This window comes from Octopus bimaculoides, chromosome 25 (genome assembly GCF_046866305.1).
Source record: "Octopus bimaculoides isolate indiv1 chromosome 25, ASM4686630v1, whole genome shotgun sequence".
NCBI classification, from domain to species: Eukaryota; Metazoa; Mollusca; class Cephalopoda; order Octopoda; family Octopodidae; genus Octopus; species Octopus bimaculoides.
In genome coordinates, this window is record NC_142952.1 from 21822538 (window position 1) to 21844007 (window position 21470).

General features: G+C 37.7%; 1 protein-coding gene across 4 annotated transcripts in view; it reads right to left on the reverse strand.

Moving 5' to 3' along the window:
- LOC106876359 (SH2 domain-containing protein 4B) overlaps window positions 1–21470 on the reverse strand; it is a 134734-nt gene that overhangs the window by 27179 nt on the left and 86085 nt on the right. For 3 of the 4 annotated variants that reach the window (XM_089342279.1, XM_089342280.1, XM_089342282.1), the window contains 2 exons: window positions 2114–2270; window positions 1316–1405 (listed from right to left, as the gene is read on the reverse strand). In XM_089342279.1, coding sequence (XP_089198405.1) covers window positions 1316–1405; window positions 2114–2270 — 247 coding nt within the window. Of the gene's footprint in view, window positions 1–1315; window positions 1406–2113; window positions 2271–17008; window positions 17679–21470 lie in introns of those variants that run through there. The other variant, XM_089342281.1, reaches the window with a different exon arrangement.

Consider the following 21470-nt stretch of genomic DNA (forward strand, 5'->3'; position numbering starts at 1 on the left):
AAATCTACACTAACCGCATAAATTGTCTTCCCTCACTGAAACTGGTTAAGTGTGGTGGGCCCACTGATGATTAAGCTTTATTCTGATTAGCTAATCTATTTTTAGTATGAGTGGATTTGAACATCAGGTTTACCAATTCCTGTTATATTAGGAATTTGGCTGAATATCAAGTCTGAATTGTCAGTAATCTAGGAATAGAGCCTGAGAAAGTTACTAACAATACCACCTGATCTTTGAGAGCTTTCAGCAGAATTTGCCCTTTTGCAAGCATTTGTACCAGACTCCCCCAGCTCCCACGACAACAATTACACCAGGCCATCTGAGGGTGTTGCCCATGAAGATTATGAGTATTTCACCCAATTACTTGATTAAATTATTTATTTTTAAATGTTTTAATGTGCTAGGATATTTGTTTTACCACTTAGGTGAGAGAGAGGGGGCAGTACCCATAATGCTTTGCAGGTCCTCTTAAACTGGAGGAAGGGAGGAAGATATCCTCAAACTGGTGACCTGGTCTGAGTGTTTGCAACAGAGTAGACTTGACTAAAAACACTCAAGGACCAGGTGACGGGATTCGTTCAGACATTGGATTAAGTTTACTACCAACTCAGAATGCAAAGATCAAAACAAGTAACAAAAGACATCTTGTCAAACACTAACAATTCCTACGTTCACCTTCCTAGGCAGGTACTTTATTTATTGAACCCAGAAGAACGAGGGGTAAAATTAATCTCAGCAATATTTGAATTCAAAAGTCAACAACAGCAACAAGCACTTTAAGGCTATTTTCTCTGCTAAAGTAGGAGTTAGCTTTGCAGGCTTCATAACAGTTTTCTCTATTTTCTTTTATCCTTTACATCCATTGCCCTCATTTCCTTCTCCATCATTTTTAACCAAATCTTTCTCAGTCTGCTCCTTTCTCTACTTCCTTTACATTTCTGATGCTCCTCTCACTCATTCACTTTTTATAACTCCACAACACACGACTCGGCCATTTCATCTCATTTCTCTTCTCAACATCCATTATTAGCACTATTCTCATCATTCTTTATTCCCATCATTGGTCTATTCTCATTTTTCTCTATTCCTATCATTGGTCTATTCACATCAATTCCTATTCCCATCATTCTCACAAGCCAGAATAAACACCACAAAGTACTTCCTCTAACACTTCTATCAATTCTCTGCATTAAATGTTTTCAATCTGAAATGTTAGTCAATAACTTGTTTATTCAGTCTGATATTTCCATGCCATAGATTTGATCTAGCAGAACTGACCAGACCCAACAACAACTGTAACTTAAAAATGACTTACTTCAACTGGAATTCTCTCTCAATTCGTTCTTTTTCAAGTTTTTTCTTTTCTTCTTCCATTTTCTTTTTCAGCTCTAGCTCTTGTTTTATCCTGAACAGAAAAATAAAATTACGGAGGTGTACTTGCAAAGCAAGTGACATGATCTGAGATTGTGCTGAAACAAAAACAATTACAGCGTGGAAGGTGTTTATAAGCCATTTAAAAACACAAAAACCGCTAGATTTACTTCAACATTTAAATTTAATTTGTCAAGACAAAAATATTCTGACAAATTAAATTTAAATGTTGAAGAAAAATAAAAATATTTTATTAAAAGGAGTTGAGTGAATGAGAAGAGACAATGGTTGGTTAGTGAGTGAATGAATGAGTGAAGGAGGAAGGGGAGGGTGGGCATGCGGGCAAGACAGAGCTGAGTAACTGAGATGAGTGAGAGCAAATGGCCAAAATAATAGTGAGTGGCTGAAATAATTGAAGGAAAGAAAGGCAGTAGAGCTGAATGATGGTGAGAGAATGATGGTAGAGTTGAGTGAAACAAAGAGATAAGATACAGTTGAGTAATTGAGATGAGTGAAGGTGGAAAGAGTCAAAGGAGAGTTGAAAGACTGAAGTGAGAGAATGAGTGTGGAAGAAAGAGGTATGTTAGAGCTGATTGGAGGTATGAAAGAAAGAGCTAAGTCAAAGACGAGTGATAGAGTTGAGTGAGTGAGAGAGTGAAAGAGAGACACAAGTCAGAGTTGAGTGAGTGACTCTGCTGTGTGTGTTGACTAATAATGATAGTGATGTAAGATCAAAACTTACCTTAGTTCTTCTGCTTCTTTTTCTGCCTGTAAGGTGGCTTTTTCTTTGGCTTCGTGTTCTAGAATTTCTTCAATGTTAAGATCATCTGGATGTTGGCCCATCACCCACACCCAATCATTGCCATCTTTTCCTGAAAGGAATTCCACTTTCTTCTTCCCTGAATAATAATAATCAAACAATTATGATGAATTGAAGTAAGAAATACACAGATTGTGACCAATAAAGAAATTGGATATGATGCCAATAGTAATTGGTGCACTTGGAAGTATCAACACTAAACTATGAACATTGATCAACAGCATTGAATAGAAATGTAAAGATAGAAGACCTATAAAAATCATCATTGCTTGGAACTGCAAGAGTCCTCTGCAGGGTTCTTGAAGCATGATCAGTAAACAATGTCACCTTAGTCTACTGGCTATGGGTAGCTGATTCCATTATACCCAGCAAAATAAGCTGAGAGTTTTCATCAAATTGTTGTTGAGTCCTTGGTGACAGTGTCAGAAGGCATCAAGAGGAATATAAAGAAAATCAAAATAGAGTGTCCAGTGGAGCTGTTACAAAAAGTTTTCCCCCTTGGCACAGCCAGAATCATCAGGAAAGTATTAGTTGAAATAACAGATAGGCTGCAGGTAGCAAGTCCACTACACAAGCAAGACTCCAAGATTTCCAACAAAACCAGAGTTAACAATAATAATAACTGCCCTGATGTAGTACCAGATACTGGCTCTCATGGCTTTTGATCTTTGCTGATTGGAAGTGTTATGTTCAGGTTTTGTCTTGGTATAAAATACAGGCTACAGCAAATATTCTGCTCAATACCACAGATTTGCTTGTCAGTTGTTTGACCATAAACAGTTAAGCATGTCTTTTAGTGGCTAACAGTATGTGCATCTCTGATAATGTGCAGAAGTAGTGGAGGAGCATCATAGCCATGTCTTGAGAGGAGTTCTTTGGGGTTTGAATAATTCACCTCTGGAAACATGAGTGTTTTGTTCAACATACTAAAACAAACCTTATTCAGGGACCTTTTGAGCAAGATGGGCTACATAACCTGAATAAAATTCTAACTGGGTCCCACCTGCAAGGTCATGTGCTGTTTATTTTGATATGAGATCACCATGTCATGCACATGGCTGTGATGCACGTGCCTGGTGTACCCTTATCTGTCTAGGTAGTCGCAATGGGTATACTGGGCTTCATATATTTATACCCCAGTGTCACTGCTCTCTCACACAATAATACTACTACTAATAATAATAACTTCAAATTTTTGCACAAGGCCAGTAATTTTAGAGGGAGGGTGTAAGTCAAGTACATTGGCCCCAGTACTCATTGATTTTACTCATTTTAAAAAGTTGAAAGGCAAAGTTGACCATGGCAGAATTTGAATTCAGGCTGTAAAAAGCTGGAAGAAATGCTGCTAAGAATTTTGTTTAATGATTCTGCTAGCTTACCATCTTGATAATAATAATAACAATAATAATGATAATGGTTTCAAATTTTGGCACAAGGCCAGCAAGTTCATGTTTTTAAATTTTACATGTGAGATATGAGGGGTGGGGGAGAAAAACCTTAGTAGTGAAGTTCAAATATAGGATCGAGATAAAGAGAAAAATTACCCAGCCTGTAAACAAGAATATGTATCCAGACTGATCTTTACCTCACTTTCGCAGAATCCTTTGTACTGAAATGTGAACCTTAAGTGTAAAACAGAAGTAAAGAAAGCCCAAATGGGAGGGTGTAGTGAAAGCTCATCCTCTTCCTCTTTACACATTCACCACTATTATGGTGATAATTATCACACACACACACATTCACACCCTGACCCTCTATAAGAATGTAAACACCCACATACATGTTCATATATGCATACACATAGTCTGTACAGACATATGTTCACACCCATAGACCTTCAAATACTTGTGTGTAGCTAATGGGGAAGCTTCAGCATGGTCGCTTGACTTGCTAGAAATAGAAGCTAAATTTCCCTCAAATAAAAATCACACCCAACTATTTTAGAAGACAACATAGGAAAATAACATCCTGGGTTCCCTACACATAAGAAAACGGCAGGATGGTCATAGCTAGAATGCTTTTGATCAAATGTCTACTCAATCAAAGCTGACCTGGGGCTTTACAGCAGCAACAACAATAAATAACCACTACAATAGTAATAAAGTCCCAATTCTGTTAACAACCACTCACAACCTCCCTCTCACATCCATTGCCTCTATAGGTCACTTCTACAATTACATTGCTATTTACCCACTAGCTACACCTTTCTCTATTTCCCTCCACTACACACACACACACATTCATTCTTCTCCAAGACTAGCACCATTACTGCAGCTATTATCTATAATTTTGATCATCTAGATCTGCTAGAAATTGCAGTCAAAGTCACTTAAAAAAAAAATAATAATAATAATAATAAAGATAAGATAAAGGATAAAGAACCTTCCTGGGTCATGGAGACTCATAGGGTCAGTTTCTGGTTTCCATAATGTATATATTAGCCCCCTGGATGGGACGCCAGTCCATCACAGGATTACACATTTTTGCCAGCTGAATGGACTGGAGTAATGTGAAATGAAGTGTTTTGTTTAAGAACACAACTCATTGGAATTGAAACCACAATTTTATGATCATGAGTCCACTACCCTAACCACTAAGCTATGCATCTCCACATTATATTCAAAGAAAGAAAGAAAATGGTACATTGGATAATGTAGTCCTAGATATACATGAAATGCAGAGTGGTCATGGCTGGAATGTTTTATTTACCACTCAGCTTAATCAGGACCAACTTGAAGCTAAACAGCAACAATAAAAATTTGGTATAACCAACACAGCAACCATATTACCCCCCCCCCCATCAAGCACCATCACTGCACTACCACCACCACCACCACCACCACCACTAATCATCACTTCCATCATCAGCATCACCATCACTACAATCACTGATTCCATCATCAGCATCACCATCACTACAATCACTCCTTTCACTGCCACCATCACTATTACCAGTACCATTATTACTACAAACATCATTATCATCAACACAATCAAGAGCAACACCACCACAATCATCACCATCATCATCATCACCACAATAGTTATTGTTTTATCAAACTTTTCTTAGAGAAACCTTAATTAATGCTATGAAGGCACATGGCTTAGTAGTTAGGTGTATTAACTTCACAATCATCTGGATGTGAGTTCAATTCCCAACAGCATGTTGTGTTCTTAATTTCATATTGCTCCAATCTACTCACCTGGCAAAATGAGCTGTAGCTGTAATTCAAAAGGCCAGCCTTGTGTCACACTGAATCAACCCAGCATATGTGTCTGAGGAATGTCCAGCCACTTACTTACACATTAATTTCACAAGCAGACTGTTCCACTGATCAGATCACTAGAACCTTCATCATCCTAACCAACAGAGTGACAAGTTAGTTAACAAATGATGGTGTTAGCAAAAGCAACAATGGAAGTTATGGTAGTAGTGTCAATAAACATAGAAATTGTGGTGATGATGATGATGATGATGATGATAGTGTTAGTCATGACAGTGATGGTGGTTGTGGTGATGTGATGAAGGTAGTGTTGGTCAACCCCTTCCCCCTCTCGTTAGTGTTGATGGTGATGAGGGGTGGCAGTGAAGATGTGGTGGTGATGTGTCAGTAGTGAAGGTATGACTGTTCTGATTGTATTAGAAAATATCACACCCATTACGGTTGACATTTATTTACAATAACCACCACTATCCCACCGCCTTCGTCACCCCAACACTATCACCACCACCACCACCATCACCACCCTCTGCTGTTTTGTCTCATTCCACACCTTCTTAACCTCTAGACCCAGCTATCTTAAAATATACCCTAATGTAACCCTCATCTTCCCTCAATGTGCCATCATTAGCCACCTCTTGACAAGATAATTATCGCTAGCAGTGAGAGAGAGAGAGAGAGAGAGAGAGAGAGAGAAAGAGAGAGAAAGAGAAAGGCTGACAAAATTAGAGAGAAAGCGGTCCCACCCTTTTGTTTTTGTCTATCAACTAAAAATATGCCAGTTTGCAGAAATTGATGTTAACAATGACATGGACATGATTATAATGATGACTGGTGATGATGATAATGTTGATGATGATGTGATTAATGATAATGCAGATATCGTTACTGATGATGTTAGTGATGATGATAATGATAACAATGATGATACCAGTGATGTTGATGTTGAAGATAATAAATCTGTTAATATTGGTAGGGATACGATGATTGTTACGAGTAGCTTTAAGGGCAGTAGGTAGCTAGCAGAATTGTTAAAGCGCTGGAAAAATGCTTTGTGCTATTCATTCCGCTTCTTCACATTGTTAGTTGAAATCCTGTTGATGTGAACGTTGCCCTTCATCTTTCCAAGATTAACAAAGTAAAAAAAATCAGCCTAAATATTGGGTTTGAGGGTATTGCTGCCCTTGGGTCTGCAGTGAAAATATTTAGTGATCACCCAATGTTGTAATATGCTAGAATACTACCCACATGATCAACAAAATCTGACCAATCACAACTTCACATCAAACAGACTCCAGTGACGATCTCGTCTTTTGGCATGATTCTTTCTGAGCTTATCAATCAGCATAAATTTGATGCACCATGACTACTTGATGGAAAGCTTTGAGATGTAGCAGAGAGAACATTGACAGACACTATAGGAGTTGACCAACAGAGTGCTGACGGTGGACAGCAGCTGACAACAGAAAAGCAATGAACAGTCAGAGGATGAATGACATTTGAAGTCAGTAGTTAGCAAGCAACTAACAACACTTTATCTGTTATTACAACAGCACCAAGAACAATAACATTCAAAACTCTCTCAATGTTTTGTCATTCACAGTAATAACATTCATTTTTTGTGTACAAAAAGAATAAAATTTTGCTGATCAAAAATCTCAACAGGCTCAAGTGTTCTTCGTATGGGCCTAAATCAGAAACCATTACATCCACTTATTACCATCATGTCAAGATTGTAAAATACCAGATCTATACAATTTCATTGTTTTTTCAATAAAACAGCTGATCAGGGACAAGGCATAACATACAAACTTACATAGAAATTGGTTTTTCTTCAAAACCAGAATGTTTTCTTAAAATTTCTACAAACAAATTACAACATTGTTTATGCCTAATTTCCTGTGAATTTGCATTTGGATGAGTTTCTTGGGAAGATCATGAAGCAAGTTCCAGCAATATTCCACTATCATATGCAAGTCCTGTCTGCTTTGACTTTTACAAGCTGGTTCATAATGCCAAGTTTGATATGGGGTGGAGGTAGGATGATTTTTCCCAGTTAAACTATAGGCTCTTTAACCACATTAAAAGACTCTGGAACTAATATTCACTGTGGCTAGTCTTTGATTACCCAATGTTTTTCTCTGGCTCTGTTGTCCCACATACATAAAAAGCATGAGTATTTGGTATATCCACTTTGTCGCTCTTGGAGAAAATTGACCATTTTAAAGCCCACACATATCACCCACTGATAGTAGTGAGGAGGATATCTTGAAATCTAGACATAATAGTAAAAAATGGATTCCATTTTTGGATCCAGTATATCAAAAAAAAACTCTGAATCAAGTAAAAACAGCATAACAACAAAATATCTGTTCAATTGTGTAATTAACACTACACAGATGGCATAGTCAACAAAGTTGTAGTGTCGATCAACAACAATGGGATGACACATATACAGAAATATGCCAGGGCAACACAAGACCCCTTTAAGGCCAGACTAAATAATAGCAAATCTTTTAGACTCCAAGAAAGATGTAATATTACACTTTACCAGGTATATACAGTGATTAAAAGGAGAAGAATGCCATATATCAACTAGAGCTAGCTGGAATATTCTGGGTCATATTTTAATGGAAGTAGAAGATGCAGACTGCTTCACAGAGAGGAGAAGCATTCTAAAATCTTCACACAATGTGGGTACATTTTTAAACTTGAAAAGTGAAATTTTCAGATGTTGCTCACATGAGCACAAAGTCATTTTGGGGACATGGTCATATCTGTGAACTAGGGAATGATATACATATACACAAATGCTTTACCTATGGCTGGCACCAATCCATAGGGAATAATACTCCTTTTCCTCTTAAACTTCATAGTATTTTCAACTGTTTCATTCCACTTTTTGCCATCACCAAGCCAACATAGAGTCTATATTCCTCCAGCATAAAAGAAGGTATACACTTTTGGCTTGCATGTCTGATCAGTCATCAATACTGTCTAGTGGCAGTATTCAACATGAAACTGATGGTAACATTCTGACCAGTTATATGCAAAATCAGCAATACACTGCTTGATAATACAAAGATATACCAGGTCTTTTTGAACACCCTGTAGATTACATATAACATAAATATGATGTATAATATATCTTTACTTTTTACCTTCTACTTGTTTCAGTTACTGAACTGTGGCCATGCTGAGCCACCATCTTGAAGAAATCGACCCCAATACTGATTTCTTTTGCTGGAGTGAGACATAAACAAACCAATATTGGTTGTCAAGCAGTAGAGGGAACAAATACAAATATACACACATTCACACCCATCCACCTCACACACACATACAGTGTTCAGGCTAAATCTAACAGTTTACATAAAAGGGAGAAAACATATTATGACTGAAACTTGATGCATGCATTCCTCGCTGTATCTCCTTAATCTTGGCCACCAGCTCAGTATTAGCATTGCAGAAAGAGTGGTTAGTGTCTTTTTCAACTATACTCCACACATTGTAATCCACCGGATTGTAATTGGGAGAATAAGGAGGCAGAAATTGAGGCTGGTGAAGTCATAGAAATTCTCCATCAATTACTTCTGACTCTTTCTGGAAGTATAGCAAGGAGCTGGACCTAGCAGTAACCCTCTCCAGCTAGCTTCACATAGCTACTTTCATGGTCTCCAGTAGCTTTACATAGCCACCCTCACAATCTCCAGTACCTTCAGATAGCCATCTGAATTGAACCTAAGTTTAAAAATATGGAGATGAATTCCAGTGTCTGCTATGTATTTTGCTACTGGTCACAGCTTCGTAGTTTCCATTGCAGCTGTCCATGTCATGGTTTACAGCCTTTGCAGTCTCCACAGAGCATTGAGCAGCAGTCATGAAGCCATTTTGATACTGATGCAAATTATCATGATACAGGTAATTCTTTTCCAATATTCAGATGACACCCAGTTCCCTTATGTCAGCTAACTTTTTCTCAATTACAATTTTAATATTTATGCTCTCCAACACTGTTGACTGTTCACCAATACATCAAACTGTTCCTGAAAAAAGGGGACATAAAAAATTGTCAAAACACTGTGTGTATGTGTGTGTGTGTGAGTGTGTGTGTATACACGCACACAGTTTTCATCTACCAAATCACTCGCAAATCATTGGTCAGTTTGGGGCTATAATAGAAGATACTTGCCCAAGGTGCTGCACAGTAGGACTGAACCTGAAACCACATGATTATATATTCTATACATTTGGATTTATAAACAGAAGGAAAGAATTACCCAATGTGTGTGTGTGTGTGTGTGTGTGTGTGTGTGTGTGTGGTATTCTTTATTCATAAGAATATATAATTTATAGTGAAGTGGAATCAAATAATATTTTGAAAGTATTTGTATAATATATAACAGGAAATACATCCATTATGCAACATATGAAATGATTTCAAAATATCAATAATTGGTTTGACTTGACTGTTATAATTTATACGACCTGATGCCAGTACAAACTAGCCTGTCCCAACTCCATTAACATGATACTCTAAACAATATATATTCATATATTATATAGTCTTTAGGGTGCTGCTATGAAAGAATGCAATGTTTTAGGCATTTTATGGCTGGTGGTACCCATCCCTCAACTCATCTGAACACACCTGATTTCTTCTGGAGGGAATGGGCTTACGTAAGGTCAGCAAACTCAAACAATCAATTAGTTTACATCAACTCTGATATTAGTCAATACATTTGTATGATATCACCTTAAAGTAACATGTGTCAACTGATTTATTTAGCATAAATGTAGCATGAGGTGTGGAAAGGAGACCAGCTGGTAAGGACAACTACAACAGTAACTGAAAAATAAATATTCAGTCGTTGACTTTCATATATATATATATATATATATATATATACATACAGGGAGAGACTGTGCATGTGTGTGTGTATGCATGTGTAATACATACATTATCATGAATTAAATTAAATTGGTTCAAACCATCATTAATTAATGTGTATGCAGTGACTGAGGAAATTTCCAGTAAGTGAGGAGTGTTTTAAGTACATGACTGATCTTATGAATGAAAAGCTATGCTAACTAGCACACCTACTTTTCTTTCTTTACACACAATAACTATCCTACCACCAACACACCACCTACTCTATGCTAATATTTCCTGGTTGTATGCAAATTAGCACAGATGCTAATAATACGGTGAATGAAAAGTACCAGTTCACACCTATCGACATAAGCTAAGATGTTTACATCAGCATTTATTAAAAGATATTCTCTAATTAAATAAATGCTGTTTTAGTTTTAATTCTATGTTGTTGTTTTCTAAACAATCTTTCAAGAGTGGGAATAATAAATACGTGGCTGTGTGGTAAGGAGTTTGCTTCCCAACCACATGGTCCCGGGTTCAGTCCCACTGCATGGTACTTTGGATAAGTGTCTTCTACAATAATCTTGGGTTGACCAAAGCCTTGTGAGTGGATTTGGTAGATGGAAACTGAAAGAAGCCTGTCGTGTGTGTGTGTGTGTGTGTGTCTTAGTCCCCCACCACCACTTGACAACCAGTGTTAGTGTGCTTATGTCTCTGTAACTTAGCAGTTTGGTAAAATGGATCGACAGAATAAGTATGAGGCTTAAAAAAAAGTACTGGGATTGCTTCATTCGACTACAAAAAATTCTCCAAGGTGGTGCCCCCAGCATGGCTGCAGTCTGGTAACTGAAACAAGTAAAAGATAAAAGAAAAATAGATTTATTGAGAGATATTCTTTGATAAAAATAAATGCTGAAAAGATGCCCATCGTGTGTGTGTGTGTGTGTGTGTACACACACACTTTTGTCTTGGCATCACATGATGGTTGTAAATGGATATCATCATCATACAAGTGAGATTGTTTTCAGTCTTCTATGATAAAATGTGTCCTGGTAACAGAAAATATTACCTTGCTTGGAAACAAATGAAGGTTGACAACAGGAAAGGCAACCAGCTGTAAAAAATCTGCCTCAACAAATTCTGTTTGACCAATGCAAGCATAGAAGAGTGGACATATGATGATGATGAAAATATAAATTATCTGTTAAGATTATTTTTATGTATATGCTGTTTGGATGTTGAGTCTCATGGAGGTGATGTCAAATGGCTGAGACTTTTGGTGATTTGCTGTGCTTGTGAGGACACATCGAGTTAAGTGAAATTGTAGTCGTAGCCAGTTCCGATGACCTGTAAAAGGCAACTGTGCCAGTGACAAGTAAGAGGCACCTGTGCTGGTGACACATAAAATGTACCCTTGACGGTGACACATAAAAGATACCCATGATGGTGACATGTAAAAGGCACCCAGAACATTCTACAGAATGGTTGGCATTAGGAAGGTCATCCAGCCATAGAAACCAAGCCAGAACAGAATGGAGCCAGTATACCAGTTCCAGTCAAACCATCTAACCCATGCCAGCATAGAAAACAGACACCAACTGATGATGAAACATGAGTCTGAAACAGTAAATAGCAATAGATTATTATAACTGCAATAGATTATAGTAATCTATCAATCACTTAGTGATGTTTGCAATGAAAAGTAACTTCATAAATAAGATCATGAATGAACTGCAAAGATTCTAATGATATCATATATTCTAATTTTAGACAAAACAAAGAAAGACAGACAGGATTTGAAACCATGTATCTTCCACTTATCTGGTGACCATTTACTAATTACACTACAATCCCTTTTCTCAAATTAAATATGAACTTTTTTCTGCTAACTTCCAAGCCCCAATGAAACTAACTCCTTTTTAAGTACATCAGCACAATAACTGACTTATAATGTAGATTATGAATCAACAAAGATGAAAAACTGCTGTGGTTAGTACATTGTGAGGAGTATAATCTACAAGACTGTATGGAGAATACAAGGCTATGAACATGAAATTAGTTCCTGTGTTGCCTGGTCTGTTCATTTCCATATGAGTACCTTCATTCAGTCATCTCCATATGAATACCTGCAACAGCTGGAGATTTACCTGATGAGAGAGTGGGATTATGTACAAGGAGAGTTTTGAAATTTCAGCCACTTAACCCTTTATAGTTCACATTTCTCTGTCAAATGTAATGCTTATTTATTCACATTGTTTTGAATTAATCATCCATTATCATGTAGCTTTGAGATTTTGATGAGGTGAGCTTTTTGAATGATATTGTAAGGTTGGTGTAAGAGATCACATCTGACCAGTTTGAACATAAAACAGAATATTTTGTTCAGATATGGCTGGTTAAAATCTGACCTAATGAGTCTATACATCTGAGACAGATTTTAACTTGATGTTAACATCTGAAACATATCACAGTCATGTATATAATTTCTTTTCTTGTTTTGCAAGATACTTGATGATTTCACTAGTGCTGGTGGCATGAAAAATGACCCCAGCACATACTGTAAAGGGACTGGTGTCAAGAAGAGCATCCAGCTATAGAAACCAAATTTAGGAAAGGTGTTAGTTGATGAAGATTAACTCTAGTTCCTGATTGGTGCTTTACTGATGCTAGAATGAGAGAGAGTTGATATGTAATTTAAATCCAGATTCTAAAGAACCATATTGTTGACAATTTCTTACATTGATTCTAAGACAGTATTCCTCTTTTCCATACAATAGAAATTAGGATTCTGAAAAACTTTTTTTCAAAATATTTCAATTTTTTCTTGCATTTTTGCTACCCAACCACCCACTTTCACACCCCTTTCCTTTCCCATGAGGGATGAGACTTCAAGAATCAAGAAACAATTATTCTAAAACTCCCCACAATACTAAATGCAAAAAAGTTGCATATTTTTTTAAAAGAAATCAATTTACACAATCCCTGCAGCCTACTAGTACTATTTCATCCATACCTGAAGGCTAAGTGACCAGACAATGTTGTCATGAAAAAATATACATGAGCAACAGAGGCAGTATCAATACCATGAGGTAATATTTATCCCCACTCAAACATGAATGTTCCATTAGAACAAACTATACTGTGGTAGATACAATGAGAGAGACTCTCTTGTTGGCTTTTGGTGCAAACTCTCTTTCAGTGAAAATGTTGACATTGTATCTTTTTTTTTTTTTTTTCAGATTTTAAACACTTCGAGAAAGAGCTTTTGTCCACTAATTGGTGAGGTAATTTCAGTTGAACAAAACTTTTCATTTCACTATATTACATATGTGTGTGTGTTTTACATAATTATACAGCTTTTATCTTTCACTTGTTTCAGTCATTCGGTTGTGATTATGCTGGGGTACCACCTTGAAGAACTTGTAGTCAAATGTATCAACCCCAGTACTGATTTTTTTAAAGCCTGGTACTGATTCTATCAATCTCTTTTGCCAAACTGCTGAGTTACAGGGACATAATCACACCAGCACCAATTGTCAAGTGGAGAGAGGGGTTTGACAAAGACACAGAAACACACATATATGACAGGCTTCTTTCAGTTTCCATCTACCAAATCCACTCACAAGGCTTTGGTCGGCCCAAGGCTGTAAGAGAAGATACTTGCCCAAAGTGCCATGCACTGGGACTGAACATAGAAGCATGTGGTTGGAAAGTAAACTTCTTACCATACAACCACACCTGTGTCTATATAGTGCAATTTAAATTTAAATTGCATCACATGACAGTATTTAGAACTCCATGTGCATCTCTTTTCAATGATTTTCATATATCACAGAGAGCATACAGAAAAAAATACAAAACTGGAAAGTTGGTTCTTAAATTATTCAATCATGTTATATCTAACATGTTTTTCTTAAACAATAATATGTTATATAATGAAGAACCTTTTTAAAGTAGATTACATTATCAAATCTTCAGAGATTGCCTAACAAATGTAAATAACTTTTAAGACATTTAGTGGACATCAGACAGAATTATACAATCAATGAACATAACAAGATGATGTAATTTGCTTATAAGGCTTTAAGTCTTTAATGCAACACATATAAAATGACATACCTAATTACTTTACGAACTCTCCAGTTTTGTTTTAAACAAACATACATACATTATATATATATATTATTCTTTTACTTGGTTCAGTCATTTGACTGTAGCCATGCTGAAGCACTGTCTTAAAGAGTGTTAGTTAAAGAAACTGACCCCAGGACTTATTCTTTGTAAGCTAAGTACTTATTCTATCAATCGCTTTTGCTGAACTGTTAAGTTATAGGGACATAAAGACACCAGCATCAGCTGTTAAGTGATGGGGGGGGGGACAAACACAGACACACAAATATATACATACATGACAGGCTTCTTCCAGTTTCATTCTACCAAATCCACTCACAAGGCTTTGGTTGGCCCGAGGTTATAGTGGGACTGAACCTGGAACCATGTGGTTGGAAAGCAAGTTTCTTACCACACAGCCAAGCCTGCACACACACATATATATATATATATATATATATATATAGTCGATAGCTTCCGCTATCTGGGCGACCAAGTTAGTAGTGGGGGTGGGTGCGCTGAAAGTGTAGCTGCTAGAATAAGAATAGCCTGGGCAAAGTTTAGAGAGCTCTTACCCCTGCTGGCGACAAAGGGACTCTCACTCAGAGTAAAAGGCAGACTGTATGACGCATGCGTACGAACAGCCATGCTACATGGCAGTGAAACATGGGCTGTAACTGCTGAGGACATACGTAAGCTCGCAAGGAATGAAGCCAGTATGCTCCGTTGGATGTGTAATGTCAATGTGAATACCCGTCAGAGTGTAAGTATCTTGAGAGAAAAGCTGAACATTAGAAGCATCAGTTGTGGTGTGCAAGAGAGACGATTGCGCTGGTATGGACATGTGGTGAGAATGGATGAGGATAGCTGCGTGAAAAAGTGCCACACCCTAACAGTTGAGGGAACCCGTGGAAGAGGTGGGCCCAGGAAGACCTGGGCTGAGGTGGTGAGGCAAGACCTTCGTACATTGGGCCTCACCGAGGCGATGACTACGGACCGAGACCTTTGGAAATGTGCTGTGCGCGAGAAGACCTGGTAAGCCAAGTAAGATCGTTGCCAGTGCCCCTGGACTGGTTCTTGTGCGGGTGGCACATGAGATGCACCATTTTGAGCGTGGCCGTTGCCAGTACCGCCTGACTGGCTCCCGTAGGATTTTCGAGCGAGATCGTTGCCAGTGCCCCTGGACTGGCTTGTGCGGGTGGCACATAAAAGACACCATTTCGAGCGTAGCCGTTTTCGTGCGGGTGACACGTAAAAGCACCCACTACACTCTCTGAGTGGTTGGCGTTAGGAAGGGCATCCAGCTGTAGAAACTCTGCCAAATCAGATTGGAGCCTGGTGTTGCCATCCGGTTTCACCAGTCCTCAGTCAAATCGTCCAACCCATGCTAGCATGGAAAGCGGACGTTAAACGATGATGATGATGATGATGATGATATATATATATATATCACACACATACATAGCAGAAAGCATTTTGTTTCTTACTTCATCTAATTCTTCTAAAAATAAAAACCTTTAATGAAAAATATTGAATGAAAGATTTCTTCAGTTAAATGCACAATCAGCTCCAATAGTGTTTTTGTTTTCCTTTTAAAATGGTTTCAAGTATAGGATCATGGCCGTACAGGGTCATTACCTTCAATAGAGTAAAGCTGATAGTTTCTACCTCTTTAAGGCTGACTGGTGTCTAAAAAACAAACAAACTTTGAGGATTGCCAAGACTCTGATTACAGAGAATTACTGGTATTTACTGTGTTGTTTTTAGTCAAATAATAGTGGATGGTAAAATCAGTTGAGTACTGGATGAAATATGTTATATGTCTTCATGTGCAGAATTCACATCTCGCCTGAGTTGATGACTTTCCATCCTTGTATTGAAGGTGGTGCCCCAGCATGGCCACAATCCAGTGATTGAGACCATTCAAAGCAAAAGGCAAAAAAACAAAAAAGCAAACAAAAACACTAGCTGAGCTGATTATACATTCAGCAAATGAAATGCAACAAACTGCAGCTAAACCTTCCTCAGACTCATATTCTTCAGTCTTAATGAGCAGACAAACACATTGGATGATGCTGCCCTGGACAAAATATATCTAAGAAGAAAAAGAGACGCAATGATCACAGCTGGAATAAGTTTTGATCATAGGTTTACTTGGAGCTGACCTGGGGCTAAATATCATCTTTAGAAAAAACAAAAAGTGGAATCATAATGGTTAGAATAGTCTTAGATCAAAGGGCTTCTCAAAAAGGCCTGACCTGGAGCAACAACATGTCAAAGGGAAAATAACTGGAAAGACTACAAATGGAATGATTGTTGCTTCAAGAGATCTCACCTGGAGTTAACCAGCAATGATATAAGATTACTGATTCTTAATCCTTAGCCTGCCCTGTGTATCATATGTGACACATATTTCCCTGATGTTCAAGCATCATATATGATATACATTATTTGTTATCATCTGCCAGAGTAACTTGGAAAACTTAATATCACTCAAAACTTATGAGACAAGGGTTAACTAAAAACATGAAAACAAGCATGGACATTTAGGACAAACTTTGGACAGGCAAAGGGTTAAGGACCTTATAAAAAATCCCATCTTTTACTTACCTTGTTGACAAATACACTTTCTAAGTAATGCTGTTTTAAACATCTGAAGAAATTTCCCATGTCGTATTTTTTTCTTTTTATCCATTCTTTCTCTCTATCCCTCACACTACTATTTCTGTAAGACTTTTTCCTGCTCCCCTGGTTGTCCTTATCCTCTGGTATATCCAGGTATATCTGTCCAGGTTTGTCTTTACAAAGATGAACTACTTCTGTATTTCGAATATACTATGTTAAAGTTAAAACTAACACAGTATATATGTGTGTGTGTGTGTGTGTGTATGTGTGTGTTTGTGTGTCTGTATTACTTTTATATAACAGCAAAGCAGACAGGTGGTACTTGGGTTTGTTGAGCTGAATGGTTTTTATTCCTTCTTGCTAGTAACGAATCAACAACATAATATCCAGCTGGGAGATGTGTGTTATGTATGTTTGTAACAATGTGTGTAAGTGTGTGTGTCTATAAGAGTGTCATGGTATGCGAGTCTGTATGTTTATGAAGGTGTGTGCCTGTGAGAAAGAGGGAGAGAGAGATCATTATTATATATGCGTATGTGTGTGAGTGAAGACAATATGACATATACATCACCACTCCCTGTGGTGATGTCTGTCTTGTCTCACCATAAATGAAAATAAACAACAGCCGGCTTGTGGCTAAGCAAATGTTAATAAGTGTGTGGTGTGTGTTAGGATATGTTCAAGTATATATATGGGTGTGTGTGTGTGTGTGTGTGTTAAGGTGGTTGGGTGTATGCATGTCTGTAAGGGTAGATGTCTATGTATTAGGGTGTGTGTGTGTGTGTGTGTGTGTGTGTTGTGTTCGCATCCATGTGTATGTATATAAATATGTTGGAACTTATATACATTAGTAAATATATGTTTGATATAAGGACTAATAAAACTTTATAGTAGTTACAATAATAAATATTGTTGTAGTTTTTGTTGTTGTATACAAGATGTGGATCTCGGATCTAATTGTCGTTGTCAGTAAATTAGCTGGTCTAATAATGTTGTTAATGTTGCTGTTGCTATTACTGTAGTAATTATTATTGATGTTGTTGATAATGTTGTTGTAATTGTTGTTGTGACATGCAGGTGTGCTCCACTGAATTTGTTTCCTCATAACTTCCAGAAAAATAGATATTTCTTAATGAAATTTTCTACAAATACTTTTCAGATGGTGAAGATTATGATTACACCAGAATTAGATTACTGGTTACCTTTTACTTGTTTCAGTAATTAAGACCCCAGTACTTTTTTATTTTAGTTAAGCCTGGTACTTGTTCTATTGTTTCTTTTGCTGAGACACTAAGTTACAGGACATAAACAAACCAACATTGGTTGTCAAGCGGTGGTGGGAGAGAAACACGTACACACACATGCGTGTGTGTGTATTCCTTTTCTGCTTTTTTTTTTGGAATCCGGGTTTTGTCCCCATTAACAGGGGTGGCCAGATCTACCTCAGTGATATAGCAACTGCCCTCACACCATCTCGCCCATTTTTGGATGTCCTCCCTTCTCAAGCCAACCCTCCCAATCTCCTCCTCCACTTGTCCCCTCCACATTTTCCTCAGTCTACCTCGCTTTCACAGTCCATTTACCTCAACCACAATCACCCTCCTCAAAGCATGCTCCTCATCCCTCTTCAACACATGCCCATACCACCACACTCCATTCACCCTTGCCAGCTGTTCTACCGATTCTTCCAACCCCAGCATCCCCATCAGGTCCTCAGTCCTATTATCAAACAGCTTCACTCCACACATTTCTCTCACCATTGCTCTCTCAGTCCTTCTCAAAATTACCATCTCTCTCCCTCTCAGACACCATGTCTCACTCCCATACAGCACTGCAGTTCTCATGCAACTCCTATAGACCCTTCCTTTCATCTTCAATGAGAATCTTCTCCCATATAACAACACTCTACATTCCCTGAACTTCATCCAGCCTAGGTCTCGTTCTTGCTGTCACAGCTACTTCACATCCACCACCTACATCTACCCTATCTCCCAAATAACAAAACCTTCTCACTGTCTCCACCTCGTCACATAGTGTTTCCACTGGTTCCACCAGCCATCTAGCTCCTTTCTCACATCTTCCACAAACAAACTCTCTTGCCAGTCTTGGGGGGGTCACCTTCTTCATTTTCGTGCATCTACCATGAATCCATTTCTCACATCTCATACACAACACCACATTTGCCATTACCCTCCTCCCACATACACCACATGGATCCACCTTACACACTAACACTTCTCCTTCCACCCCACTCACCATCACTTTTGTCTTCCCAAGGTTTACCTTCAAACCCTCACTTTCAAATGCTTCCTTCCATTTCCAAAACTTCTCCCTCAATACCTCTATATACAATAGTGTAAGCATGCCATTATTAATTATGGGACTGTTGTTGTAGCCATCATTGTGATGGTGGTTGTTTCATCAAGATTGCTTAACCATTATTGCTGTTATTGGTTAGGTCAAAATCAGCTTTGACTGAGCAGACATGCGATTAAAAACACACCAGCATTAACCACATTTGTTTTAGTAGGCAAGGTGTACGCCAGGTTAGAATATCTAATATGTTGTCTGTGTCTGTGACAATAAGACATTTCCAATGTCAGTCTGATTTGTATTGTTCTTCACTGAAAGCTGGATAAGGAATTTAGCTGACCAACATCTGACCCCTTACAATGAATATAGCATTTCCTATTGCAAATATAAAGTATCTAGTCTCCTTGTTATCTCTAACCATTTGTCAATTCCCTTCACCATCTTACAAACTTACACACCTTTCCCAATCCTCTAGCCCCGACTCTCTCTTCATTTTCTTGTGGCTTAAGTGTACGCCCTGACACTTTATCACCACCATCTTTATCTCCCTTCCCAGTTAGGGTAGCCATCTATCTAGCCATGTATCTCCTCTACAGCAAGACACTTTTTCCTACCCCCTATCATATTTTAGCCTCTCAACACCTGACATAAAGTTATCTTCCTCTCTAATACCTCCCCACTCAGTCGAGGACTTTGGTGTTGCTGATTACTTGGTGATTTCACAACAGCCTGGTGTAGCTGCACCGACAGAGGTACCACCTCCTACGAAGATAATAGGATCACAGGAGCACAAAGAAAACAAGAGCTGTGCAAGTCTGGAGCAAACTCCTTGCATTCATTCCCAGCAGACCACCATTGCTTGACCTGCAGCAGAACCTGAGCATGCATTGGATTGATTGGCCACACCCGGACATACCATGTCCCATCATCTTTTTCCATGTGATGTCCTTGGTCATCATCAACAACAATGGACGAACGTTATATGTATGTATGTATGTGTGTGTGTGTGTGTGTGTGTGTGTGTATGTTTATGACTTGTGAACTTTGCTTCTTTGTGTATGCATACATATACATGTGAGAGTGCACGTGTGTGCGTGCATAAACGTGTGTGCATGTATGAACGTGTGTGCATGTGTGTACGGGCGCACACTCAGATGCCTGTATGTAGGTAATAGCATTCTTTTTGCTAAAACTTTAAAAATTTTGTTCGGTTTTTGTAATTGTGAAATTTTTTCGCCATGAATGGTTTGTGTTTTTAAACGGAATGTATTTTTTCTGATGTTATATTTATTCCTGAATGATGTGTAAAGAAATTTTGATTTAAGCCTCTTAATGAATTCTTTATACTGAAATATATATTGAAGATAAATATGTTCATTTGAATTTATACGTTTTTGCGTCGTAACTCCTTTATTATTATTTATATATTTATATATATATATATATATATATATATATATATATATTCTCACACACACACACACACACACACACACACACACACACACACACACACACACACACATTATATGAACTAAAACAAACTAGTGTTTTTCTAAGTGTAATGGATATAAAGTCATAGGTTTTACAAATCATTTAATCAATATACAATTCTTAGAGATCATATGGATCAATGAGAGTTCAAAATGTTCATAGCAGAGTTTCCATGACCTCAGAAGCTAAGGATACCCATATATGTCAGCTAAACTAAAATTTATATTAGTTATCTTTTCCAGAACAGGGTGAGTGAACACACTCGCACACACAAGCAGAGTGCCATGGACGTCACAAGAAAACCAAGTTGGTAATACTAACTCATAAAGTTGGTTTACATGTGTTGATAAGAAAAATGACAAAAGGTACACAGAAGATTAAGTATGGTTGGATGCGTAAGAATAAGTATCCCAAAAGATTAAGTATGGAAGCACACATTGCAATGAGTAAATGAAATGATTTAACCAAAAGAAAAAAAAAGCAGGTTGAAAAAAAAACATTCAAATAAATGAAATAGAGAGAAAAAATTGCATAGGTGTATCAGAGAGAGGAGGAAGAAGAAAAAGGGTCAACAATAAAACAAAAAATATAAGTAAGCAAGCAGAGATAAATACAGGTATGTTTGTATAGAGGCCAGCTC